The following is a 27453-nucleotide window of genomic DNA, read 5'->3' as shown; positions in this document are numbered from 1 at the left end:
CCTGCGGAAGGAGCTGGAGCGGGGTCCAGCCCAGAAGGCTGGGGGACAGGGTGCACGGAGGGGAGAGGGGCCAGGCACTGAGCACAGGTGCACGTCAGGTGGAGGCGAGGGGCAGCCTGGTTCCCTGCTCAGGTGTGTGGGAACCGGCAGCTCCCGCCGGAGGATTAGCCGACATGCTGGCGGGGCGGGCGGGCGGCAGGAGCCGTGACTGAGGAGCCTTTGTGCTTTGTTGCTGAGCATGGGGTTTCACAGCTTTATTGCAGGAAGGCCTTTCCCAGTGCTGTGTCAGCGCTTTCAGCAGGAGCCCTGCTCTGCCAGCCTTCCTGCTTTTGCCATGGGGCATGTTCCCCTCCCCGTGACTTGGGGGTGAAGCAAAGCAGCTGTGTGAAAGCCAGGAAGGGTACGGCAAAGAGTGAAAGCCGGGAGCAAAGGCAGGCATGGTTGTTCCCTTCCCTCTCCTCTGGTTTGCGGCCCTTTTCCTAGAGCACTAGAAGGTTGGCTGCAACAGAGGCTGTTTGCAAGGTTGAAGTACAGACAGCAAGAACTAGTGGTCTACTTGGGTGTTCAGCTCTGCTTCTCGCTTTCTGTTTAACCTGTGGCTGGTCTCACCCTGGCGTTTGCTATTTTTTCATCTATTTCTGTGAAGAACACCTAGGACAAGCATGGCCTTGGCCTGGCTTAGGGCCTTTGTGTGAACAGGCTTCCCGAACCTTAACAGGCAACAAGCAGAGCATCAATGGATCAGGCCCTTTAGGAAAGATCTTTCATTCAAGTGGATCCTGAGGCTGCTTTGTGCTCTGTTTATCCAAAGAGGAAATACAGCACAGGCAGGAGAAGGCAACCCTGCTCTATCCCAAAGGCATCTCCACTGTCCTGTCCCAGCAGACAGCCAATGGCAGGCTGTCTAGAGACCTCACTCAATACAGGCCATTGACTGGTCCTCAGATAATAACATCTCTGCTGTTGCTACTATGTGCTGGTTCTGGATATGAACCAGTGACCTAGAGAAAAAGGCCCTGTGTTTCCCATTTGCGAGCCAAAGCCAAGCCGGTTCTCTTTTTTTGAGAGGGATTTGAATGAGAGCCAGATGGGCCATTGTACACGCTGCCATTTCCCAGCTCCTATAAAGCTCTCAGCTGGGGGAAGGGATGCTTGGGCTTGCAGTTTCTCTTGCTGTGCCCCCACCCAGTCACAGTGTTATCTCAGGCCTTTCACTTTCATGTGCAGCCACGTCACCTGGAGCTATAATCTTGCCACATCTATTCCTCATCTTCTTTCTAAGGCCCCCTCCCCTTGTGTTGGAAACTCAGTCTTCCTCTTCTAATCCCGTTGGTGTTCAAACTCCACACTTCAGTGGGGCAGGACTGAATCAGTGCATGACAGAGAGACCTCCAGTGAGAGTCTGCTGCTGTGGGAAGAGCACGTTGGTGAGTCACTGGAGACCACTCCTTCACTGCAGTCGGCTGCAAGCCATTGACTAAGCAGGGTGAGGCAGGCACTGTGCTCTTCTGGAAGAGCAGCAGAGTACTGATTTGAATGCCTGGCAATCAATACAGAGCCTCTCTGGCAAGAGGAGAGGTATTAACCCCAACATCCTGGCCAAGCGCCAGCTCAAACCTTTGCTTCTTGCCACCTGAATTCCCCCTGCTGGGATTTAGGATCTTCTTTCCCATTTCCCACCCTGCCTAACACACCTGCGGCATTTCTTTGAGCTGTTGGAGGCTGGTTGTGTTCTGCCCCACAAGGGTTGCATTTCAGACCTTGATTTCCACCTAAAAATAGGGAAGATTTGCAAGATGAATTCAGAAATACCAGAAGAAAGATTTATATGCGCCACCAGCTGGAAAGTTTTGAGCTCCTGTTCCATCCAGTTTTTTTCCCCTCATGGAAAGTTCTTGGAGATCTGTTTGGAGTGTCTGTGAGGTGTACAGAACCACGCACAGTCGTTGCCCATAGCTGAGGTGCAGTGCAAGGGGCTCTCTCAAAATCAGGTGCTTTGTGTAGGGTTTTGCAGGTTGAATCGTGATGCTTTGTTTTGTGTTTTTGTAAGGTCCAGCTACTGTGACCCTTCAGTTTAGTTCTAAGTGATGCAAGGAGTATTAGCTCTGATTCCTCTGACATTTGCATCAGCCCTGGTATTGCCACACCGAAGGGTGGCTCATCACACTTCTGCCAAGGGCTGTTTCAGTGCCCTTGGGGTGAGATGAGTATCAGGGAACAGGAGGGAGAGAAATCGGTGGGAGGCTCAGCAGAGGCAAGGTTGTGCAAAGCGGCGTGGAGTTCACATGGTTCTTAACAAAGAGGCATTGATTGGAGGCTCGCTGTTGTGACAGAGCTGACTAGTGCCTGGAGATCATTTCCAGAGCTTTCTATATGGGGGAGCAAGAACCAGATTTGCAAGTGTGGGAGCCTCAATGTAACAGCATCTCCCGGGCTTTTAGGGAGAAAGGGTTTTCAGGTTCAAGAGCCACCAGCTGCCACTTAGCCTGCTCCCTCCCCAGCGCCCCTCGCACCCAGGGAGTGCAGACCTTCCTTCCCAGCCCGCTGCCTGTGCCGCAGGGCACCCTGCCTTCTGCACAGTGCCCCCCAGGCCTTGCATGACCTAGTAAATATCTGGGTTTGGGATCGTGGGGAAAGGCATCAGCGCAAACCACTTCAGAGGCCAAGGTGGAGGAGTAGGATCTCAGAGGTCTCCACTAATGAGGTCTTGGCACCAACATGTCTTTGGCACTCAGCTGGGCCTTTTTACTGCTTTTGGCCCTTCACAAAATATACCACCAAAAAAACTAATGAGTAAAATGCAACTCGACAAGCTTCAACCTATACAGCTAATCCTTCCTCGTGTGCTGGCTGCCCCCTGGGAGGTGTCAGGGTGGATTGGTGGGCACTGGGAGATCTGGCACAGGAGCTGCACATGACAGGCTGCTCCCAAGCCTTTTCTCTGCCATACCAACCACATAGATCATTCAGCAAAGAAAAAGCGAGGCAAACCCCAGCACTGCACATGCACACACACCCCCTGCTTAATATGTTCAAGCCTCTCCAGAGGCTGATTAGTGATTTTATTTTCTCCTCCTCTCATGGCCTTGCATGCTCACTGCCATCAATTATCTATGCATTTGCCCTGATGAATTATTGAGTGCATAACGGGGCGAGGGAAGACCCGCCATCCCAGCTCAGTCACCTTGCAAACAAATGCTCCCCAGAGTGTGACGGCAGCTGGTTTGCCCTCTGGCTTCTGATTTAGGATGGGGAGCATGGGAAGCTGATCAGGCAAACTTGCAAAAACCCCTTTACTCCGTCTGTTCCCCTTCCTCATCGTTGCTGTTGGGGTGTGGGTGTTGTTGCAGTGGTACGGAGCAGAGCAATGGGTGCGTTATTTCCCTGATGAGAGGCTTGGAGGAGCGGAACATAAATAGTTTACCATCTTGCAAAAGAGCCGTGAGTTATTCAATCACCTGGAAAGGAAACACGATTTCCGCACAGTGTTTGGGGTTTTTTAGGGTATTTTTTGTTTGGTTTGTTTTGTTATTTCTTCTGCTGGGTTGGTTTTTTTTTTTTTTCCCCCTTTTCCCCTGAAGCCTCTAGAAAGTTTGGAATGTGTTTTTGTTAAAATTGCTACATGTAGGGGCCTGAATCCCAGCTTTGGCAGCGTTTTGTTGTTGGCAAGCAGTCCTGAATTGGCACCAGCTTTTTCCCTAGCCGAAAGTCTGACTCTGTACACCTGGGCAGGGGAGGGTTCTGCAGGACCATCCTGAAGTCTGGTTCAGGGTCAGGTTTGCCAGCACCAAAGTCTGCTTTTCCTCCAGTTTGTGTCCAGGTGCAGCCTGCGCTGATGCATGGATCCTGTGGCTGGGGGAGGGTAGAACTGGGAATTGTTGCTACCACTCAAGGTCAAGAAGAATCACTTGATTTTTAAAAGGGTCATTCATTAATTTGCAGGGATATCACAGCATAAAGAAAGGGCATAGTAATGATGAAGCAAGGGATCGGATTGATCTCTGCCCAGTGATATATATCCCATTCTCTGCCAGGCTGGATGGCAATACCTTTACTTAAGGGGCACGTCTTAGGTGCCCATCCTTGGGCGGTGGTGGCCTTCGGCCTGGCATAGCCTTCTGCCTGCAGTGCTAGGCCGCATGCCCTGCCAGGGAGGGACTGGGCTGTCCTCCCGGCTCCCCTGCAAGGGTGACTCCGGGGAGAAGCTGGTGGCTTTCCATCCTCTCCTCCCTGGGGTTCAGCTCTCTCTAGCTTTCCTGGCGCTGTGGGGAGGCTCTGGGCCATGACTTCCTGCTGTCGCGGACGGGGCCTCCTTTGCTGGGATGTCGAAAGCCTGGATCAAAGGGAGCCGCTGAGGCCTGTGGGGGGCCAGGGAGCTTGTGTGGGAGCGGGGCCAGCCCTGCCATCGCCCCAGCCCCCGGCAGGCTCTGCCTGGGGGCATTGGGCCCTTCATGAAAGAGGTGGGGACCGTGCTGATGAATCTGTTCTCCTCCAGCCTTGGGAGAAGGAGGGAGCGCTGAGCACACCTACAGCCCGGCAGCCGTGAGATGGGTGGCAGGTTGTTCCCAGGGCCCTTGCTACGTGATTGCTTTTGCTCTCCGGCAAGCTCCCACACGCTTTGCAAGGCTCGAAAGACTTCAGAGCCAGACTGCTTGGCAAAGCTGTTGCTCACCTCCGCGGGTGTGGGCAATTCTGCAAGAGGCTCTCTCACCTCCAGGGTAGAAGGAGCAGCATATGCTGCAAAGCATGTTGGAGACATCTCCCCCCTCCCCATCCACCCATTCTTTCCTCAGATCCCAGCACATCATTATCTAAACTCAGCCCTGCTCTGCACCCAGTGCCCTCCTTTCATCGGGAAGGCTTTTGTGGGCCACGGGGTCCCACCAGGCACAGGCCAGACTAGCTTCAGGGAAGTCTTTCACTGTGTCTTACTGCCAGGACATCCTTGGCATGGAGAGACGTGGTCCAGCTGTGACTTTATCAGCGCAGGAACGTCCCTTCCTTCTGGTTTCTGGAGGGACGTGCATGGCAAAAATGGCCCTGGGTACACTGGGAGGGGAAACGTGCAACCCTGCCAGCTCAGCAGACAGCCTCCGAGGGCTCGACGGCTTCATGCAGGCAGGCACATGAGGGCACCAGTGCTTTGCTGTGGCTGTAAACAGCGCTGAAAAACATTCCTCAGCACCCAGCTGCAATGCTAGGGTGTGGGGCAAACCAGCCCTTGACTCAGGGAAGGGGGCAAGTTCACACAAAGCTCTAGAGACATGAGTTTCGGTCTTAACTGCTGGTGACTGTGGTCAGCTGATGGCGTCTCCTGGCCGGGCTGGATTGTTGAGGCTTGTCCTCAGGGTCACAGGCTTGGTGCGGAGGGAAGGAGAAGGGGAGAAAGAAGAGGCTTAGATGAGATGTGGGGACTGAGATCAGGCCGAGAACAGCAGGCAGGCAGTGAGCTGGCAACATGGGAGAGTGCCGAGAGAGCGGTAAAGGCAGTGTTTGTGCATGAGAAGACTTTTGTATGCCTGCATTCATGTGTGTGTGTGTGTAAAACTGCAGGAAGGAGGCTCTTGCTCAGGTTCACTTGTAGAAGTCACTGGGCATGTCTTCAGGGGTCTGCAGGGGCTAAGACTGACTTCATTTTGGCCTTGCACAGGGAGCCCATTTGTCCCCTGGAAGAACAGAGTAGGGGTGACATTTCAGAAATGCTCTGTCCCCTCAGTTAGAAGATGCTGTCCTGTTTCTCTTGCTACGTATTTTTCTCTTTCCCAGCTTCTCTCTCATTACCCTTTCATGTTCCTCACTCTTTGTACATCTTTCTTTTTATATTACCCCTTTCTTTCCTTTACTCTCAGTCTCCCAGAATACATCCAATTTCAGATTCTGCCAGCAGTGACAAAACCCGCTTTTCTTGTTCTTGCCACCTTGCTTCTCTATTGTATTTATCATATAAATACTGGCTGTATAATTACCAGAGCATTATCTCTAAACGTACAGATTAGGGAAAGACACAGTGGCAGCCAAAGATGAATTTCAGGGTCAGTCCTGGTGGGAGACATTTTCCTCCAGCTGTCAGGGGAGGAATCAACAGACAGAAGAGCAGACATGGACACCAGCCACCACTGCTCCCAAGCACCTTTCATCTTTACCCTGCAGAATCAAGATGGAAGGTTTCTAATTGCAGCCACTTCTGGGGTTAAAAAAAGGCCACAGAAACGACCTAGATCATGCTGGTAGATCGCGCAAGGTGTATAGGCACCGCGGTAAATCTGTTCTTATATGGGAACTGTTGCTACTCTGAAATCAAGCCTGAGTCTTTGCAGCTCATTTAATTACTGATGCATTTCCAATAGGATTAAATGGATGTCTGAGTGTGTGTTAGCATATGTTAGGATATGCTATGCTTATAAATATCAGTGCTTTCATATGCCTCTAGATATGCATGCCCTGTATTTTTACAATAACCGATTTAGTGTCATCCAAAGTTGAAGACAAAAGAAAGGAAAATTTTATTGATTCAGCCTTGTGCTTTTTGTTGATCACAAGCCCTAGGTTGGCTGGTTGTAGTGATGTATGAACAGCAGTTGTGGGAAGGAAGGTGTTTATGAGCAGGAATGAAGCTGCAGGTGGATGCAGGTAGTTGCAGAAGGTACTGAGTGCCTGTAGTCATAGACTGTTCTTGTATCAGCCACGCCAAGAAGCAGCAAATGGAATAAAGGGGTCTGTGGGCCTGATGTCCAAGAACCATTGTTTTTCTGTCTTTCTCTGTCTAAGAAGTACACGTATATTCGTGCCTTTCCATTTAATTGCAGGGCTGCAAGCTCAGACTGTCTTAGTCAATGACACAGTCTCGGGGTTTATCGGAACAGACGTGGTCCTGCATTGCAGCTTCACCAATCCGCTCCCCAATGTGAAGATCACGCAGGTCACGTGGCAGAAAGCCACCAACGGCTCCAAGCAGAATGTGGCCATCTACAACCCTGCCATGGGGGTCTCCATCCTCTCTCCCTACAAAGAGCGGGTGACTTTCCGGAATCCTTCCTTCAAAGATGGCACCATTCAACTCTCTCGGCTAGAGCTGGAGGATGAGGGAGTTTACATCTGTGAGTTTGCCACCTTCCCAACTGGCAACCGGGAAAGTCAACTGAACCTCACTGTGCTGGGTAAGATACTGGACAAGCTTTGTAGTATGAACCATTGCCTCCAGTTAAACAGATCTGGAGGAACACAGAACTCGTGTCCTGAGAGCTCAGGGCAAACGTGGATCTCGGGTGTAAATTTTATCTGTGATGATCTTTCAAGTTGACTGTAAAGAGGTGAAGAGCAGGGAACGCAGGGTAGGTGGTTCACTGAGCTATCACAGGAACGCCGCTTCCCTTGTCAGGCTTCACTTCCCCTATCTCTTAATGCAGGTGCAATAACAGGGACCTGTTCCCTAAGGGAGTGGTGAGTTTTAATGAGCTGGTGGCTGTCAGGTGAACAGAGAGAGAAGACTACAGATACCCTAAGCACAGATAGAGCTTATCCATGGGGCTTAGGGCTGTGCGTGAACAGACCCCACCCAAGGTCTGCACGATTTATTTCAGTTTCTCATTCTAACGTAGGGCTGAAAACCTATAGCAGGAAAGGATTGACTTTCCATCTTGGATCTGTGCATCTAGGGCACCTCCACCATTCTTTCCACAGAGCAGGTTGCTGGCAATTTGCAGCAGCTCTGGATTCACCACAAGGTCTGTCACAGGCTCAGTGGTGCTAGGTGTCTCTTGGGTTGGTTGTAGTAGAGAAGGTAGTATGGCTTTTCTAACCATCTCTTTGTACTCTTTTCTTCTCCTCCTTCTCCTCCTTTTTGCACTTCCTTGCAGCGAAGCCCACAAATCGGATGGAGGGCACCAAGCGGCCACTTATTGCTAAGTCTGGCAGGACAGAAAAGATCTTGGTAGCTACCTGCACCTCCTCTAATGGGAAGCCCCCCAGCACTGTCACATGGGACACCAAGCTCAAAGGGGAAGCGGAGTTTCAGGAGATCCGGAATAGCAATGGCACCATCACAGTGATTAGCCGGTACCGACTGGTGCCGAGCCGGGAGGCCCATCGGCAGCAGCTCATGTGCGTGGTTAATTACCAGCTGGACCGCTTCACCGACAGCATGACCCTCAACGTGCAGTGTAAGTGAGCATGCAGTGTGAGTGAGTGCAGCAGGGCTGGAGAGCAATGCTCCATGGTCAGTCCCTGGGGTGGGTAATAAAGTCTGGCAAGAGGATTTTTCTGAAGGGAAGGTGTTGGTCTGGTGGAGGGGGTGAAGGTGGAGGGCTGCTCTCTTTTTCTGGAGAGTGAAAACTGAAGTGATCCCTTGGAATAATCATATGCTTTCTTTTTCACACCTTTTTTCCTCTCTGCCTCTGCTCTGTCCCTCTGTTCCTTCCCTCCTCTCTCCTTCATCCACCCTCTCTCACTCCTTCTCCCATAATCTTTCCCACCTTCTCCCACCCTGCCCCCTCATCTCTTCCTGTTTCATGTTCTCCCCCTTCCTTTTCCATAACTCTTTCCTTTTCCATCCTGCTTTTCTATCTTTCTCATCTCCCTGCAGATGAGCCAGAAGTCACTATTGAGGGCTTTGATGGCAACTGGTTTCTCAACCGGAAAGATGTGAAGCTGATATGCAAATCTGACGCCAACCCCCCAGCTCACACCTATGAATGGAAGCTGTAAGTGCCTACACTGCTTCTGCTCTCAGTAGCACATAATGATCTTCAGTCTTCGAGCAGGGCTAAGGAGTTTCTAGAAACCTCAGTCACCCTCTGGTCAATTAGGGCATGGTGCCATTACTGTCAGCGGTGTCACTCCAAGGTAAAACCTGTGCGTGTGAGCGGGGAGTTGGACACTTGTAGTTGCTGGAGCCACCGTGCTCCTGCAGAACGCTCGGAGATGATTCTGGTTCCCTGGCACAGCTCTGCCAGGAGGCCTTCATTGCACAGGGACTGGAGCTAATATCTTTATTTGCAGACCTGGGAAGCTGCTGTCTTCAGCCTTGGCCTTTCTGGCTCACCCCTCCTGTGCTGGCCATCCTCTGAGGCTGAGCTTGTCAGACCCGAAACAAGGCTTGCTGCCCTGCAAGCCCTGCCGACGGGGCAGCTGATGCTTTCGAGGCAGGCAGTGCAGTTTTGAAGCGACATGGGCAAGGGACTTGTTTTGGGTGGATGGGCTTTATCAGATGTTTCCTGTGGCCCCAGCTGACAGAGCTGGCACTAGCATTTTAGTTGAGCCACACACACCCACCTCACCTTGTGATGGACAGGGGTAACCCCCTGCTTTTCAGCTGGGTCTTCCTCCAGCATCTTCCAGTTCAGGCTGAGGAGGGAAGAGCAGTGGGTAAGGATCATACACACCCCCTCTCCACCAGGCTGGGACGGAGCTTGCAACCAGCACAGTGCCACCTCAGTACCCAGGGTAACTTCCTATTCTCAATTCACTGGAATAATATTCTGCCCCAGTGATGTGAAGCAGCTGAGGTATGACAAGGTGAATCATTTGCCTAGCACCACTAAGTGCTTCAGTAGCAGAGCTGGAAAAGAATCCAGGAGTTCCCTTCCTTAAAGGGGCACAAACAGCACAAAATTTGTCTGCGTGTGAAAAAACCTTTCTCTAGAATCAGCCCCACTGTAAGCAGGAGCTCCCCTTTGGAGCACACATCTCCACATGACTGACATTAAACAGCAGCAATTCCTCGTCCTCCAGGGTTTCAGCTTTTGGCTGAACATACTAAAGGGAGTGAAAAGTGAGCGAGGGGTGTGTGGGGAGTCAGATGGGAATTGATGCAACCTGATGTGGTTCTCTCTCCCTCTCTTTTCTATAAGCACTCATGTAGCTTTAAAAAAGAAAGATCAAATGGATCCTTTCTTCTTTTCATCTGGCATTTGTCATCAGGAAAGAGGCTCTCAAAATGGCTTTGCAAGGAGCTAGGCATATTCTCTCTCATTTCGCTTCCCAGATCAAACTGTTCACAGTGAAAGTCTGAAGAGAATTGTTTTTCTTGCCTTTTTTCTAGTTCTCGTCCTCAGCTCTCTCCCTCTCTTGGTTCTGCCAGTTAAACTTAAACTCCAAGGGGGCTCTCGGGGTTCCTCACATTACCAGGAAAGCATTAGAGGCAAAGATGCTCCTTGTGGTACCCAAAGCAGAAGAGATCCTGGTTTAGGCTGTCTCTGTGTAGCAGGGCTGGAGAATGGAGCTGAATCAAGCCTTGTGAGATGGATCTGGGGACAGCTGGTTTGTGGCAGGTTTTTGGTCTGCTTTTGGACAAGTCATTGCACCCCTTTGTTCTGCTGTTGCTCACATGCAGGGCTGGAGGCTGAGCGCTTGCTGGGCTCCCTGGGCACCAGGCTGTCTGTGGCAGGAGCTCTGTCACTGTGTACAGACACAGCCAGCAGCACAAGCGGACCCTGATCTCTGTTGGGCAGTCTGCTCCTACTGTGATAATGATGCTGAAAGCAGGCTGAAAGCTGAAGCACAAGGTAACCAGGTGCCAAATGTCTTAGCCAGGTGATGTTTCTATAGCTCAGGGCAAGAAAGAGGGTTAGTTACCAGCTAGGCTCAAACACAGCAGGGGATGCGGGTGTCAGGACTGAGCGTGGTGCTGCATGACTGAGTGAATATGATGTGTCATTTCCACACCTGGTTTACACACTGCGCTGGTAATAAATTCAGCTCTGGCAGAAGCGATTCCTGGGAACAGCACATCTTTGAGCCAGGCATCGAGCTGGTCCCTATGTGCTTGTGTGATGGATGATTTTTTAAATTATTTTTTTTTTAGCACTGGAAAGAGTTGTTTTCCTGTGGATTCTCTGTGAGCTGTATGTCCATTTGTCTGTCTTTAGCCTGCAAGCGTTTCTTAACTTACAGCTAAGAGACTGGGAGTATCGATACTTTGCTTTGAGAAGGAACTGTGAGAATAACAAGAGAGAGAGAAAGCACAAAATTGAAGAGTACAGGTTTCTAAGCCTGACAGCGCTTCAGTCCGATGCACCAGCCTCTCCCTTGTTGCACACTTGGTGGGTCAGTTAGGACCAAGTATAGGTTTATTGGCCTGACAGGATGGAAAGGAAAGATGGAGTGTGGCTGAAGGTGAGGAGCATGAAGGCAGAAGAAGAGGATAATAGACAGTGAGAGAGAGAGAGCGCGTGAGACTGGGGGAAATGAGGCAGGAAGGGAGGAGGAGGGAAAAGCTGGAGCACAGAGTTGCCCCCGGCTCTTTCAGCCCAGACTCCTGCTCTCCCGGTCCTGGCTGCAGGCTGCCTGTGAGCAGGGCATGCAAGGAAGAGGCAGGCATAACAGATGGGGTGAAAGCCTGATAAATAACTGTACTGCAGCCAGCTACCTAGGCATGTGGCCCGTGTGTACATGTAAAGAGGTAAGGAACGGGAATAAGATCCATGGTCATCCCCTTCCTTCCTCCAGTGCCACGTTCATAATATCAAACCGATTCCTTATTTCTTTGGCTGGGCAGAGAGAGAAATAGCCATCAGCATCTTTGGTTTATCCATGTGCTCATATGTGCCTCTTCCCCTTCCTGGGGGACAGGAAGCAATTACTGCTGCTGCTGGTTTGCTCCTGCCTGGAATGTAAAAACCAGCCATGCTTTCCTTTCCTCCCATTTGGATCATGATGAGCAAGAGTCAGGGGAGCTGTTAGAGGAAGCAATAGCTGCCTTTAGCATCCCATACCACAGTTTTTAGATGTGCCCTTGTCTTTGTAGCTTCAGGGTCCCTGTAGGCAGAGGACCAACTGTAGGCAATTCTGTTCGTCCATCAGCTTTGGGATGATTGGCTTGATGTAGCTGGGAAAGACTAACATGTTTGCTGTACATGTGTGCCTGTGTGTATATGTAGGCAGGCAAAATATGTGTGTGTGCATTTAGGTACTTCTTCACAAACCTAATTATACCCCCATTATTCCCTTTTGTTTCTTACAAATTGCTGACAATATGTGCACATTTTTATTGGAAGGAGGGGAAGGAATTACTTGAGTAATTTTTAATTGCCTAAGAGAAGTAATTACTTTACTTTGCTTCAGTAATTAAGAATAACCAGGCCATGTGTGTCTTTTCCTAACACACAAGGTTTTTTTTATTTTTCATCTGCCTTTGTTCATTTAATCTATGTATCTCCAGACTCAGTTTTGCATTATTCCAGTTTCACACTTGTCTGACTATTCTGACATAGGGAGGTTCGTAGGTGGCAGGGCTCTAAATCAGCACTACTTTACTCGAGCTTGACTTGCAATTAACACTGGCTGATCAGCTGCCCAGGAGAGTTACATGGGCAGGAAATTGGAGTAAAGCAGGGTCAGATTGGTGTCCCCTTCTTGTGTTTTCCATCAAATGGAAAGTCAGGGATGGAGCAGCGCTCTGAAGATGAGCCTGCTAGAGGTGAGCCACCCGAAACAAGAGAGTGACCTGGACATCTTACCCTAAGCTTGTACCTGCATGGGGACTGTGCTGGAAAATTAACTGCTTTAAGGCTCTGACTCTGTTTTCTGGATAGGGGAGAACATAGACTAGAAGTGCTTCACATCCCATTAGCCAAATCCAAGGAGGGGCTGTATGTGACCCAAGTATGTAGAATCTACCTTGTAATCACAGAGAAGGAAAAAAACCCCAATCCATGTAAAGAACCTGATTCTCATCGTGCAGTGGATTTACCCTGGAGACACTCTACTGATTCTTTTCTGTAATGCTGCTGTCTGAGGGTTTGGTTTCAAGGCTGACTACATTAATGGGTATTTTCTAGCCAGCACCACCAGGTTATAGAGCTGCCCAAAGGCAAGCGCAGAACCAGCATGCCAGTGTCACTTCTGCAATACTGCTTGACCCCACTGAGTATCATCTCGGGGGTTAACCATGACTTTTGTGTTTCCTAGGCCAAACGGGACTCTGCCAGGGAGCGTGGAAATCCAGAACAACACCATCTACTTTAAAGGGCCCGTCTCCTACAATGTGGCTGGCACCTACATCTGTGAGGCCTCCAACGCCATCGGTACACGGTCGGGCTTGGTGGAAGTCAATGTCACAGGTAGGAAAACACTTGGTGTGCTTTGAAAGACAGAAGAAGAGGAGATGAGGAGAGTGTCAGCAGCTGACAACTACCAGTCAGTTAAATCTCCTTAACATCAGTCTCAATCACCAGTGTCTCCTTCTAGGGGTGGGGAGTTTCATGATGCAAAGGGAGCAGTGAAGTTATTGGTTTTGCACTGGTTTGGCTTGGGTTTTTTTCTCCTTTCCTTTTGTTGTCTTTTCCTTTCTTGCACCAAGATATGTTCAATTTGTTTTCCCCTTGTCTTCTGCTTTGGATTCGGGGAGATTGGTGGACATGTTAAAAGCGAAGGCATGTCAGGGATGTATTTGTTAGAAGGTAGAAGAAGGAGTAGGATGAGGATATAGACTGCCACTGAGGCAGTAAAGTGTAAGATGAATGAGTCATTTGTTCAGGATGATGTTTGGTGTTTCTGATGTTAGGCAATTCTCATGATTTTTCATTTGTGCTCCTTCCAGTGCCATGTTGGGTCTGTGCACTTGCTCACCTGGCTGCGACAGATTACCAAGAGGCTGTGAGCACTTGACTAGCTTTGTCTGGGCTCCAGAAAGGAATAACGTCACAGGACGCAGACAGTGGGAAGTGATGCTCTGTGATGTCATATGAGACAGAAGGATTTTGATGACTTGCAGATCAGTGTAGCCATAGGAGTGAGGAAAAGACCTGTGGATACGCTTAGGTAGTGTCAGGGAGAGAAAGTGATGTCAAGAAATAGGTTAAAGAGGAGAAATAACATATCATAGTAGCCTGATTTCAGAGAGACAAAGTGATATCGCAAGGTGGCACCGAAGGGGAAAAGTGGTAGTGCCTTGAAAGCAGGGAAGGGAACTTTACCCCTTTCCTTTTGGAGTAAAAGAAGCAATTCATTTTGTCAGTGGGTTAATGACAGGCAGCGACCAGCGTGTGGGTCTCACGAGAGATGGAAGCACCTCTTACAGGAGTGAGCTGGAGCACTGCCACACTGCAGTGGGCTCTGGGCTGTCAGGGGACAGGGGAGGGAGTGACTCTGATGAAATGGCGCTGCCTGCCTGGGAGACACGCCTGGGGTGACTTGCTGGGGCTCCCCTCTGGCCCCCCAGCTGGGCAGCAGCACTGTGGGGACTCAGCGCTGGTCTCCTTCAGGTGCTCCCCCTGCACCCCAGCACCCCAGGTGGGCAGGCAGCACAGATCACGGCACACGGCCGCTGCTCTAGCTGGGCTCACAGCCCGGACCGTGGGGTGTTGGAGCTGCAGACCTGCTCTCTGGGGAGCCCAGCAGGACTGTGGCTGCAGCTGGATGAGCTGGAGAGCAGCCGGCTGCCTGCGTCCTGCAAATACCACAGGTGCCTGTGGGCTCCATTGGGAATGAGACGCACTGGGGGCTCGCAAGGCATGGGAGATAGCGGCCAGGTTCCCGGGGTCGTTAGCCTTTCCTGTTGTCCAGCCCGAAGCAAATCAGAGCGCCTGCTGTTCTGATAGCAGGCCACCTCTCTGAGCCACCCCAGTTCTTGAAGAGTTGACTAACCTGAGAGTGATGAAATGGGCTTCTCAGCCCCCTCCACCCGCTATCTAAGTGGTAAGTGCTGAGCAAGCATAAAGACGAAGCCCAGGCAGCTGACCTCCTGAAATCAGCAATAACACAGTTTGGCACCCTCACCACCTCAGTTCCCCTGTTCTGTAACATGGGTAAACCAGGCTAATCTTCCTCTATCCAAGCGCTTGGAGGTCAATGGATGGGATGTGCTAATTAGATGCTAATTACCAAGTATTTATTTATGATCATTATCACTGTAGCAGGCCTTTAATTCACACCTCCTGTCCTGGATCCTTGCCTGCTGAGTTGTTCCTGATATATGCTTTTCTCTGGGGGATTTTTCATTTGCCAAGTGAAAGGCACCAGAATAGCAAAGCTCTTTGTTCAGGGCAGCCATGGAGCAGCATCCACCCTGCCCAGCCCTGCCCACCGCCCAAAGCAGGGAGTGGGGGGGGGGGGGGTGGCGGGCAGAGGGGAGGTCATGGACAAAATCCCAAAATCCATTCAGCCACTAGCCTTTCCATGGGAGTTGCCACCAAAGGTGCTGTGTTTCTGGGACAGTGCAGGCAACTGCCTGGTACAAACGGAGCAGACTTGCTTGCCATCGGCAATAGAAAACCATCCCGTGCAGTAACTAGCACCTTGGGTCACGTTTGAAACAGCGATCGGAGAGAAGAAGCCTCTGAGCTCAGTCCCCAGTTGCAGAGGAGGTGGGATGGGTATTGCAGGAGACTTAGAGAGGAACAGGCTGTCTTCACCATGTCTCATTTCCCATTTCTGCATAGCCTGTATATCCTTCTCTTGCTTTCGTTCTGTCTATCCAACCGCCCTGTATCTCTTGCGGTGTCAGGACACATGTTCCCAAACACCACGTACAGCCCTCTCTTCGTATTTCCTGCTGCCACTTGCTAGCGTTCGGTCTGTCTCAGCGCCACACTAGCATCGCAGCCTGGGTGGGCTGCACCGACTCGCTCGCACCGGCACATGCTCCTCTAGGGATGAGGGTCTGTGGGTTCCCCTCTGGCCTTTGGTAAGTGTCTCCCTTCCTGGTGGTTTCTCAGGGGACTGGTAGAGCATCGTTCTCATGCTCGATCAGCACAGTGCTGGGAAGGGAAGCGAGGACTGGCAGGATTTCTGGGGAATGACTTTGGGATGATGTCTGCCTGCCTGTAATCTCAATTTATTCTCAAAGGTCCGAATTGTGGGGTTGAGGTTAAATGAGGAAAGGAAGGGCACACCCGCAGCTGCCCTGCTAGGAGGGATTAGCAGCCAACCCATTAGGCCAGGCTCCACCACATAAAAAAACGTTTCAATAATTCATGGATCTGAATATGTTTATCCAGCTCTCCCTAAGGACCGATTAGGCCAGTGCTGGGGAGGGCTCCGCCATCCTTGCTCAGCTATTACAGGTACATTTGTTTGGGTCTTGCAGGCAATTTAGGGATTGTCAGTGGACCACAAAACCTCTTTCAAGAGCTCTGTGCAATAAATGGAGTTCAATCTAGTGAGCAGCCAGCCTTGGGAGAAAAAAAAACCAAAAGGCTGATGCAGAGAAAACCCTGCAGCGGCTTTTCCCCCTCCTGCCTCCCTGGGTACAGACCTCCCCCTTTCTGCCACCCAGCATCCTTCCTCCCAGCCCCGGGCCCAGAGAGGAGGAGTGCGGGGCTAGTTCAGCCCACTCATGGGAGAGTGATTCGTTCAAAGGGAGAAGGCTGAATGCTTCTATTAGAGTTACAGCGCATTAAAGAGATTGATAAGTGGAAATTTAATATTTTATTCCAGCAATCTGTTCCTATAATAGCGTCTCCTGCCTTGCAGGACCTTTGTCAGTCTCAGCCAAGCCATGTAGTGTGACATGTAACTATTTATTACAGGTGGTTGGGTGACATAATAAAAGGCTGTGGTTATAGACTGCATGTGTGTGTCCCTGTGTGCCTGCACACGGCTGCAGTGGTCCTAACACAGACAGCTGGTCATGTACATATACACACATACGTGTGACCCTGATGTGCATCCTGGCATGCAAATGGGCCTCTCAAACCTGCATGCTTGCAAGGGGATGCCCTGCTGCACAGTCACATGTGCATGCAGGACACGAGTGCATCAGCGCACTGGCGTGAGTGAATATGCATGTATTTATGAACATGTGCTTGGCTGTATGGGCTTGTGTGTAGCAATGCGTATACATACCCCAGCCCTTATGTGTGTGTGTACATACACATTTGTGTGCGTATGCAGGGGGGACATTCATGCATTTGTGTTCTGGCTTCTGCCAGAGGAAGCACAAGGAGAAAGATATTGTTAAAACATCTTTTCTCCCTCTGGGCCTTCAAGCACCAGGCAAAGATCAAAACCGAAGGACAATCACGGTGCTGGAGGTGGGGGAGCAGGGAGAGCAGAGCCTGTGCTGAGGCAGTGACTGCTATCAGCCTCCCTGCTGCACTGCTCCCACCTGTTTCCTGAGGCCAGGAAGGGGTCTTCTGCCGGGATACTGTGGGCTCCCCCAGTTGCTTGCTTGGTGTAGCCCCAGCTCTGCACCCCCCGGGTTTCCAGGAGATAGGAGGCGATCTGTGGGTGCCCCGGGGAGGGGCTGTGAGGGTGTGAGGCTCTGTGCAGGTCCCTGCCCAAGGCGGGCAGCCCTGGCCTTGGATGCGAGACAGGCTGTGGGGCAGGAGGAACGGCTGGCAGGGGCTGACGGCCCACCCCCATTTGCTTGGCTTGAAGCAGGGAGTTACTTCCACACCGCCAGTGATCTCATCCCAGCAAGGTCACTGCAAACAGCCCGTGGGGCTCACTGGAGCCCTGTGCCATGCGGCAGCAGGCTTTTACTAAGGCTATTTTGCTAAGAGAAAGCCCTTTCTGGGAAGCGTTAAATCCCGAGCCCAGAGCAGGTGCACCCATAGCCCAGCCACTGGCCAGGGGCGACAGCAAGTGCTTGTGGCTGCTTTGGGTGGGGAGGCACAGGGCTGGGGGCTAGGGAGGAGCAAGCCTCGGGGGTCTCTCTGATGCTAATCTTCCGGATGGCAGGCAGGAGCGTCTGCTGCATCCTGTCTGATGGCATCTGTGCCAACGGCCCCTGTGGGAGCAGCGCTTGATTGACAAGCGATAGGTGACCTGACAGAGAGATTAAAACCTAAGACACGTTTGGCATCTGGCCTAAAAGCCGTCACACTCTGAAATGCCAGTGGCAGCTGCTAAACTTCTGGATTAATTGCCAGTGGTTTTTCCACCCCCACCGCCTCTTCTCCCCCCACCTCCACCCCAGTCTGCACAAGGATAGCAGAAATCCCTGGTAGGGAGAGGGAAGGCAGGATAGCTTGAAGCTGGAGATGGGCATGCATTGGTCGGTGCAACGGCTGTTGTGAAGGAAAAAGGACAGCAGTTAGGTGCTGTGGGCTTCTCAAGTTGCAGCGCTGTCTGGGCTGAGGCAGGTCCAAGAGGCATCTCCTTATCTTCACTCATGTCCACGTCTGTAACACAGCAGGTCAAAGTCCTGGGATAATTTGGCATGGACTGTACTGGCAGGGAAAGTTTGCCGTCAGCAATCTGTCTCTTAAAAACCCACATGATCACCACTGTATTTGCTGAGGCCATCTGGGAACTGGGAAGCTCCATGAACCCGTTGGAATGAAGGTTGTTCCTCCTCCTCCCCGGAGCTGCTGCTCGCCCTGGCTGGAGCCAGCCAAAGGGCCCCCTGCTTCCCATTGTGGGTGCTTGGTTTTGCAAGGCAGAAGGAAAGCCAGGGTCTTCCTCTGGAGGAGGTTGAGTGTCAGTCCCTTGGGCTGACACATATCCAGAAGGTAATTTCTCATGGGGTTTGACATTTTCCTCAATGCCCATGGCTACAGTGAGAATCTCAGCTGGTGCTGGCTGTTTCCTTGGCCCTTATGATTGAAGGGAAAAGGTTGGAGATGTGACTTCAAGAAAAAATGTGTCCATGGGAAGTAGTATCTTTTAAAATGTCTAAGCAGTGCGATGAGCAGAAGGGCTTTTGAAAGCTGGTTTCCTGTGGATCTGCATATCATAGAAGAATTACTTGGTGACTAAAAATATCCTTTTTCTGATCTGGGCCCTTCCTGCCCTTGGGAGCAGCCTCTTGTCCCTGTGGGTTCTCTGATGTCTAATGAGGCTTAGCTCCCACCTCTGCCAGGGATCCCACTCCAGTTCTCTCCAAGACCTTTAGGATGGGGATAATTTTGGCTCGCTCTTCTTCTGTCAGCACTGAAATTGGCCAGCAGGTTCAAAAAGCATTAGATAAGGAATTGATGGACAGGCGTGATGATTTGCATACGTCTCATTTTTGTTGGGAACCAGGCATTAAAAGAAAGATGTGATGTTTAAAACGTGTGGTTTTGAAGCCACTCGTGCGGCGGGGAAGGCCTGCTTTGCCTCCTGCGCTCCTGGGTGCTGCGGGGAGAGGCAGGAGCTGGGACAGGGGGATGCTCGGAGCGTTCTGCCTCGCAGGGAGCGGGGATCAAAGCGACCCTGTGTGCTGGGCCGGGTGCCAGAGCGCAGCCCAGGGTGACCCCCCGCCTGCCTGCGCTCCCAGCTGCCGCCCCAGCGCCCGGCTCCTGGCACCGGGACAGGAAAGCGGGGCTGAATGCAACAGCTGGCAGCGCCGGGCAGCGGGCAGATAGTGTTGCTGCTTTAATTCCTATTCATACAGCGCTCCCTCTTTTTATGAGGGCTGGGGGGGGGTAGCAGGGGGGGGAGGCTTTTTATGCTGGCATTAAAGCTTAGCTTGTTCCCCCTCCCTCCTCTCTGCTGTCTCCTGTTTCTCCAGTCCGCTTTTCACAGCAGCTTTAATTCTCTCCAGACTCTTCCTAATGGATTTTTCACATGGGGCCCCCAGCACGCTCAGGCCTCGCACCACTTTCCAGAAATTTCACGCACCCCTTGAACACAAAAAGGGGATCCTTTTCCCACAGTTCCCCCTGGCTCCCCAGGCTGCAGTCCCCTCCTTGGCACCCCCGGCACGGCGCTCGGTGGGTAGCGGGGTGGATGCCCTCCGTGGGGCTGGCACCGGGGCACCGTGCGCGGCGGGGGGGGCCGTGATGGAGGCCGCGGGGTGCCGGGGGAGCCGGGCCGGGGCGCAGGCCGGGGACACGGCTCCCTCCCCGGGCCGGGCCGCTCCTGAGCCAGCGGCGCGGTCTGTGCCGCCATCCAGCGGCGGTGTCAGGTCTGGGCCTGGCCCGGCCCGGCCCGCTCCCGCCCGGCCGCCTCAGGCCGGCCTGCCCGCGGCCTGCCTGCCTCAGGCCCCCTGCCTGCCTCAGGCCCCCTGCCTGCCTCAGGCCCCCTGCCTGCCCGCCGCCCCCCGGGCCGCCCGCCGCCCCCCGGGCCGGGCTCCCCCCTGCCGCCCCCTGGGGCCACTGGGCTCTCCCAGCTGCGGGGGAGCGCCGGGGGGCGGCCGAGGCGGGGGGAGGAAGCCGTGCGGGTAGCAAGGGGCTGCTTTGGGCTCACACTCTTCCCATCTTTCTTCTCCCTCTCTTCCCACAGTTGGGTTTTGTTTTCTCTGGCACGGTTACTGGGCCGCTGCGAGGAGGACGGGGATGGGATCCGAGCAGAAAATAGTTTGTTCCCTGCACAACGTGTGAAATCCAACGCAGCGCCGTGTCGCTGCCGTGGCCGCCAGCGGCGGGGCTGGCGTGTGGGCGAGTGCTGGGCCCAGAAATCTGTATGGAGAAGGCAGGAAAACATTCCCCCTTTGGCTTCATGCGTCCAACTTGGGCTGTTAGGGAAGCTTTTAAGAGAAGAGTGGGCCAAGCTCCTTCAGAAATTGTGCACGGGCTTCTCCCGTCTGGGCTGTGCCTGTCCCAGAGGGGGAGGCAGCGGGGACCGGGGTGGCCCTTGGGACGCTGCGCCACCTTCGCAGGGTGGCTCTGGGACCCTGTGCGCTGTGGGGAAAAGTGAGGTCGGAAGAGGCTTCAGATCAAGGCTGTGGGGCTGGGGAAGCTAAAACATCTAGCCCCTGGGGTCTGAGGCAGCTTGCGGACCTTTCCCAACACTCACTTTAAGCTCCAGGTGGACCCCTGCTTTGTGCCCAGTTTGGGGAACTGGGCGCCAGGGTTGCAGAGGCTGTGGTGGCAAGGGACAGGCCTGGGGAGGTGGCATGGGCAGGGGGGGAAAGGGCTGTGTGGATGCTTGTGTGGTTCAAGCTGAGCCCTCAGCAACCAGGACTACCATGGGATGGACGTGACATTTCTTGCTGTGTCTGCAGAGAGGTTTTGCATTAACCAGCTGGCTGTGACAAGCCTTCTGTTAATGCAACATGTGGTTTTGGCTTTCCAGAACCCAACCCTAGCTCCCTGTACTGAAATACATGCCCTTGCTCCTGCCTTGAAGGCTGTCTTTGGAAAGAGATGCTGCCTGCACAGTGTCTTGCTCCTCATTCTGGCTGCAGCAGGGACCCCCTCCATCTGTCAGTCCCCCAGCCTGGTCTGCCCGGTGTGCTGTTCTGTGTGTGGTTTCAGGCTCGTGAGGCTTTGCTCAAGGCAAGTCAGCACTGCAGAAACCAAGATGCTGTTATTGGGATGATGTCTCAGAAAAGGTGGGAATGAAACAGCTCTCAAACACAAGCGAAACGTTTATGCTGCAAGGATCAGGATCAGGCCAGCAATTGCTTGAATTCAGTATCCTTGTCCAAAATCTGCAGCTGTTTCAGGAACCGCCTCTACCCGGGGGAAGCTCTTTTCTCCCCTCCCTCAGCTGATGGGCTGAGCAGTGCTTCAGGGAAACCCACTCCCTGCCCAGCTCTTGCTTGTTCAGGACTTCTTGCCCTGATGCAGAAAGGTGGCTGCCAGCAGCAGGCAGTCCCACAGGCACATGAAGAGGGAGCAGGAAGCAGAATCTGCCTCATATCCCTTTCGAATTTGCTGCCTTTGAGCCCCTCCTTCCCCAGTGCCCCGTCCTGGCTCTTCTGGGAGGGCGTGCTGAAATTACTATTCGGTCTGCACTTCTCCTTGTCTGCCAGGGTAAAAAGTGAGGGCCAGAAGACTCCAGAGCAGCAGTAAAGGCTTGCAGCTTAGAGCAGGGCTGGCAGACAGGTCTTGGGGGTGGAAAAAGTGGTGTGAGGGGTCAGAGCATGGGGTGTGAGGGGTCTGGGCATGGTGTGCAAGGAAGGGCAAGGCTGCCAGAGGGCATTAACCAGGTGCCTGCTATCAGAATTCAGAGGCAGGTGAAGGACTGAGGCAGCCACGTGGTGCTTAATGCCTCATGGACGTGGATGCTCAACAGGCAGCGTGTGAAAGCTGAGTTTGGCCAGGGGCTGTAACTGTGTCAAGGGAGTGTTAGGAAGGTTGATTTAAGTCCTGGATCGAACTTTATCTGTGCCGAAGTGTAAGTGTTCAATTGCACAAAAGAAATCTTTCTCATCTCTTTTCTCTTTCTCTTTTGAGGTATTTTTTTTTTTTTAAATAGGTCAGGGTAACTGTAGGAACAAGGTTAGCATGAGTAGCGGTGCTATGCTGGCCCCAGTAACAGCAAAAGAGAAAGAAACAGTGGGGAGGTCTGTGTTGCTGTGGTACAGAGCACAGCCAGGACAGCAAGTGGGTTCGGGAGCCAGCCATGACGCTGAGCAGCACCGTACAGCCGCAGATCACTTGTGGGGTGGGTGGGAGGGGAGATCACAAGGTGCTGCTGCCTTCTGGCCTGACCTAGACTGGTTGGGGTCAGGCCAGGCTGGGATGCCGAGGAGGGGGATGCAAAGCTGGTGGGCCTAGCGTGGCATCTACGGGAGCAGGTGTGTCAGCTTGGTGCCTACCATTGGCTGGGGTTTGGGTCATGCTCCCCAGCAGGAGACTCTGGGTAGACTGGACCTGAAGTGTCACCCAGTAAAACGGAAAGCGTCTGGACTCAAGGCACTGGGCTTGTGGGATCTGAGCACGTCTGGAGAAACCAGGTTGGGTGGGGAGGGAAACACTGCTTCCAGCCTGCTGGGCTCCTGCATGAGGCTTGGCGAGCTTGGCACGGCACGCTGCGTTCCCCTTGCTAAGGCAGAGCTCCTGTGCGCTGACCCCTGGTGAGGATGCACCCTTTTCCCCTTTCCCTAGTTTTTCCCTTCCCTGTTCCTTACCCTCATCTTCCCACCCCCTCACCCCCCAAAAATGGCAATGAAAGCATGGAGGGAGGGCGCGTTTCCGCATGGTTTGACACTGTTCCCCCTTCCATCTGTCTTTTCCTACCCAGAATTTCCCTACACCCCGTCTCCAATCGATGATCGCAAATCCATGGTGCAGCCGAACATCCCCACACCGGTGATTGGGGGCATAGTGGGAGGAGTCTCGCTGGTCCTGGTGGTGGCCGTGGTGCTCTTTGTGGTACTCCGGCGCCGGCGTCACACCTTCAAGGGTGACTACAGCACAAAGAAGCACGTGTACGGCAATGGCTACAGCAAGGCCGGCATCCCGCAGCATCACCCCCCCATGGCCCAAAACCTCCAGTACCCTGACGACTCAGACGACGAGAAAAAGCCAGGCCCGCTGGGCGGCAGCACCTATGAAGACGAGGATGAGGATGCAGGAGGCGAGCGCAAGCTGGGTGGCCCCAACAAATATGAGGAGGATGCTAAGCGGCCTTACTTCACGGTAGACGAGGGGGAGGCGCACCCTGAACCTTACGACGAAAGGACACTCGGCTTCCAGTACGACCCCGAGCAGCTCGACATAGCGGAGAACATGGTCTCACAAAATGATGGATCTTTTATTTCCAAAAAGGAGTGGTACGTGTAGCTCGGCACCCCATTGCTACACACACACACACAGAGACACAGACACAGACACACACACACACACACACAGACACACACACACGAGTGATGCCCTCCCACTCCCCCTGCATCCCTGCCAAGCGGAGCTGAGTGGAGCCGAGCGTGCCGCGGCCGCTTGCACACACACTGCACGCACGCCCACCCCCCGCACACGCACGCACGCCCCCGGCCAGCCCCAGGCGCTCAGCAGAGACTTTGGACACTTCTAGCACTGGCAGGACGGGCGGGCTGGGGCGAGCAGGGCGGGAGGGCAGCTTTGCTTACAGATCATTTTTGGGGCGTATGGGAGGTGGGAGGTTGGGTAATTATTTTCTCGGTTTTGGTTTTGCTTTTTAATTTCTCTTGACGACTTTCGTCCCCTTCTGTGGTGTTTGTATTGGTCGGTGGCTTAGGTGTTACTATTTGCTTTAACGACTGTTGCCCAGCCTGTATATTACACTCTGTTTGTGTCTTCATGTCTCAGAGTGCCCTTCAGCCCCACTTCCCTCCCCGAGGTTCCTCCTCCCACACTTCTCCCCTGAAACACTGGAATTTGTTTGTATGTTGTCTTCTTTGTATTTTTTTGACCTTGGGAGGGAGTCAAGTGGGATGTCTATGGGGCAGAGGCCAGGAAAGCTTATGGCAATGGAAACATAGGTGCCGTTATCAGGTGAACTGATTTATTTTTTTTTCCTGATCACTTTTTTTCCAGTGGGGTCTGGGTAGCGTTCCCATTGCCCACTGCATGCCTGGGGAGATCCACTCCCAGTTTTTAATGACTCAATAGAAGGAAAATGAGGAGAAAGGGGGGAGAAAAAGCCCTAGAACAAACCCCAGGTGCATGGGCTGATAGCAGGGCAGGGAAACAGAGCTGCCATTTTTCTCCTACAATTCATTATTTCCTGGCTTTTCATTTTCTGTCTTTGTTTGAGTGTTCTTTTAAAAGAAAGAAAAGGAGTATTTATTGCTGACATTTTTTCCCCTGTGATGGCTCAGAGAAATGCTGGCTCTTTTTGTTCTTGTTGCTGTTGTTGCTAGTACCAGCCACAGAGCAGTTAACTCTGGCACAACAGTCGTGCATGGCGTGTCATGCTCGCACCGTGCTGCCATTGCCAGGGGAGGGGACCAACCGATACCACTTTGCTTCTCCCACAGACTCACTGCCTTCAGCTCTGGTCTGCAGACTCTGGCAGGGCAGATCTCCCAGGGTACCATTCAGTGTCTTTGAGGGCTTCAGTACAGGATCAGGCCCCTAAGTTTTATTATACCACTAAGACTTAATTGTCATGTGTTTACACTTCTTTTTTTTTTTTTTTTTTTCTTTGGGGTCAGAGCACGGGGGTGCTTTTCTCTAACTCTCCTAGCAACAGCCTCAGCCCTTTGATATATTGCTTAGTCTGCATTGATTGCCACTTCTTCAGTTTCACATCCCACTTCTAAGCAAAGGCTTGGTAGACTGCACAGGAGTGAGTGAGCCTGGGGTATTGATCTCGTCCTCCTCCCCCTGAGCCACTGCATTGTGATGGGGAGGCTTGGATTGCTGCTATCTCTGCTCTGTGAATAAATGGGATTCCAGACTTCAGGGCCCTCTGTCTCACACTGACCATATCCAAATTAAGATTCACTGGGTTGGGGCTTATTTTTCTTTTTGTGGGTTGATTAATTTTTTTTTTTAATTTGATGTATAAATAAATCTTTTGTTTGAAAAGAAACCCCCAGTTTTCTGAGCTGTGTTATCATGCACATCTAAAAATAGCAGGACTAATTCTCCTCCTGCCTTACCCGCTGGGTTTTGTTCCATAGCATCCAGCAGTTATCCTGCTACAAAAGGGAGGGTGGAGAGTTAGACCCACGCAGATGAGTCAAGGTCAGATCTCTGATCCAGGCAGCCTCCAATGCTTTCCTTTAGTGTGTGGTGCTTGGTCCAGACAACGTGAAGCTCAGCCTGAGCCATCCACAGTCTGTAGCTTGCTCTTATTGCGTTAGTGGTGTAGGGGAGTGGGAAATCCAATTGTTACACTCTAATCTTTCTGCTGTTCCTGCCAGCCCTCCAGGCTTCCTGGCTTCTGGCGGAACAGCCAAATGACACAGGAAGGCTGCTCTATGTCCGCTGGAAGCAGGGCACAGAGGTTCCCTTGCGATCTCTTCGGCCAAACCTTAAAAAACACGGCTAAACCTTCACATGTCTGTCCAGTGCCAACAGAGCACCCTGCTGCCAAGCATCCTCCCAGTAAAGGAAATGAAATCTCTAGCATCTCTCTGTATCTTGATTACTAGTAGGGGCTGATTATTCTAGCGAGGTGGGTCTCTTCTTCCAAATAGCAAGCAATGGCACAAGAGGAAACGGCCTCAGGTTGTGCCAGGGGAGGTTTCGAAGCAATGGCACAAGAGGAAACGGCCTCAGGTTGTGCCAGGGGAGGTTTCGATTGGATATTGGAAGGAATTTCTTCAGCAGAAGGGTCATCAAGCTCTGGAACAGGCTGCCCAGGGAGGTGGTGGAGTCACCACCCCTGGTGGTATTTCAAAGACGTGTAGATGGGGTTCTTAGGGATGTGGTTTAGTGGTGGGCTTGGCAATGCTGGGTTAACTTCCCTCTGGTGCCTTGGGATAACAGCATACACAGGGCTTTAACTCCCCCAAGTGTGAACCCGGTAATCTGGATCAGGACAGAGCAGCATTGCTGAGCACTGAACCTTAGCCACAGCTTACTTTAATGTAACATGGGGTGTGCTCAGAGCCGGCACAGTTTGTGGTTCAAAGATAATTTTCAACAAAGTCCATCTCTCAAGTGAATAATCCTTTAGATCTAAATTTCACAACTAGGCTCTAAAAAGGGTTGTAACAACGCCTCCAACACCAGACTCTGGGTGGTTCATGACCAAGCAGAGAGTGGAATTTGGTGGCACAGACCCTCTTCTGCAAATTTCCCCCAGCACAGATAAAAACAGCAAGGAGATGTATTTGGAATAAAACAACCTTTTATAAAATCTGCAGGGTCCAGCAGCAATTCTTTCACATTCTGCATTAGTCACAGGCAGGGGCCACTGATCTGATATAGTGAATTCACACTGCACTGACTCCGCAGCACAGTGGGGCCTTAGCCCACAGTGAAGCTGTGTCCTAAACACCAAAGATACAAAGCCTTGCAAATGGAGCAGAAGGGCCTGGGAGCGAAGGGACAGTATGACTCAGTTCCCGAGTTAAGATGTGGCTTGCAGGAAATACGAACAAGGTGCCCTAAGAAATATGCTTTGGTAGTTATTAGCCTTGCACTTCGAGGTGTCATTTTTTGAGATGTAGCCTCCTTGGCTTATTCGTTGCCCATTCACACACTGTCCATGTAGTTAGCGGAATGGGGGCTCAGAAAAACAGTGGGACTCAGAGGAAGAAAAGGAGACAGCGGAGCGATACGGCATTTCCAAGCTAGAGCCTATATACAGTTCTCTTTCTGCTGCATCACGTTTTGCTCCCCAGTACTGCACCAGCACAGGTCTAGGAAAGAGCTCAGCCACTTAGCTTATCGGAGTGGTTCAGAAGAGGGCTCAAATGATTATTTTCCATCCAGAACCTGGGAAAGACTGGAGTGGAAGATCCTCAGACAGTATTGCCTGGCACAGCAGCAAGGTATCCTGCAAGTTCAAGGTTCAGCAGTGCATTCTGCTCATCTGTGGGCCCCTCAGCATTAGTCCATTGGTGCAATTATCCCCACAGCCATGGAGTAATGCCACCTCTGTGCAGTGATTTGCATCTTGCTGTCCCTTGCAAAGTCAGCTAATTGGCCAAGAGACTCTTGGGCTGGTAATTAGCCAAGTGATTAGCCATTAATCCATAGCAAGGTAGAAGAAAAAAGAAGTGTGGGGGAAAAAAAAAAGACTGATGTTTCATCTGAGAGCCATTTTGATCCAGTAATAGCATCACTCCCTTCTCTGGGTTAAATTGCTCTGCGGGGGCCCTTGGAGGGAATTAGATCAGCTTTTCCACCAGCATCAGGAAGAAAGTGGTACCTGTCTCTACCCAAATGTGAGGGTGAGCTCAGGGGAGATGCCAAATTGAAGACCATGTGCATCCTGCTTCCTGGGAGGTTCTGCAGCAGGGTGAGGGTGCTGGAGACCTGCAGG

At 52.1% G+C, this 27453-nt stretch overlaps 1 protein-coding gene across 3 annotated transcripts in view; it reads left to right on the top strand.

The window, feature by feature from the left end:
• NECTIN1 (nectin cell adhesion molecule 1) overlaps nucleotides 1–27453 on the top strand; it is a 106844-nt gene that overhangs the window by 40836 nt on the left and 38555 nt on the right. For 2 of the 3 annotated variants that reach the window (XM_056322752.1, XM_056322754.1), the window contains exons 2-5: nucleotides 6807–7157; nucleotides 7857–8159; nucleotides 8582–8699; nucleotides 12907–13058. In XM_056322752.1, coding sequence (XP_056178727.1) covers nucleotides 6807–7157; nucleotides 7857–8159; nucleotides 8582–8699; nucleotides 12907–13058 — 924 coding nt within the window. Of the gene's footprint in view, nucleotides 1–6806; nucleotides 7158–7856; nucleotides 8160–8581; nucleotides 8700–12906; nucleotides 13059–22776; nucleotides 25048–27453 lie in introns of those variants that run through there. The other variant, XM_056322753.1, reaches the window with a different exon arrangement.

The sequence above is a fragment of the Falco biarmicus genome, chromosome 20 (genome assembly GCF_023638135.1).
Source record: "Falco biarmicus isolate bFalBia1 chromosome 20, bFalBia1.pri, whole genome shotgun sequence".
NCBI classification, from domain to species: Eukaryota; Metazoa; Chordata; class Aves; order Falconiformes; family Falconidae; genus Falco; species Falco biarmicus.
The sequence above is the reverse complement of the archived record's forward strand: the minus strand, read 5'-3'. Positions and strand labels throughout refer to the sequence as shown.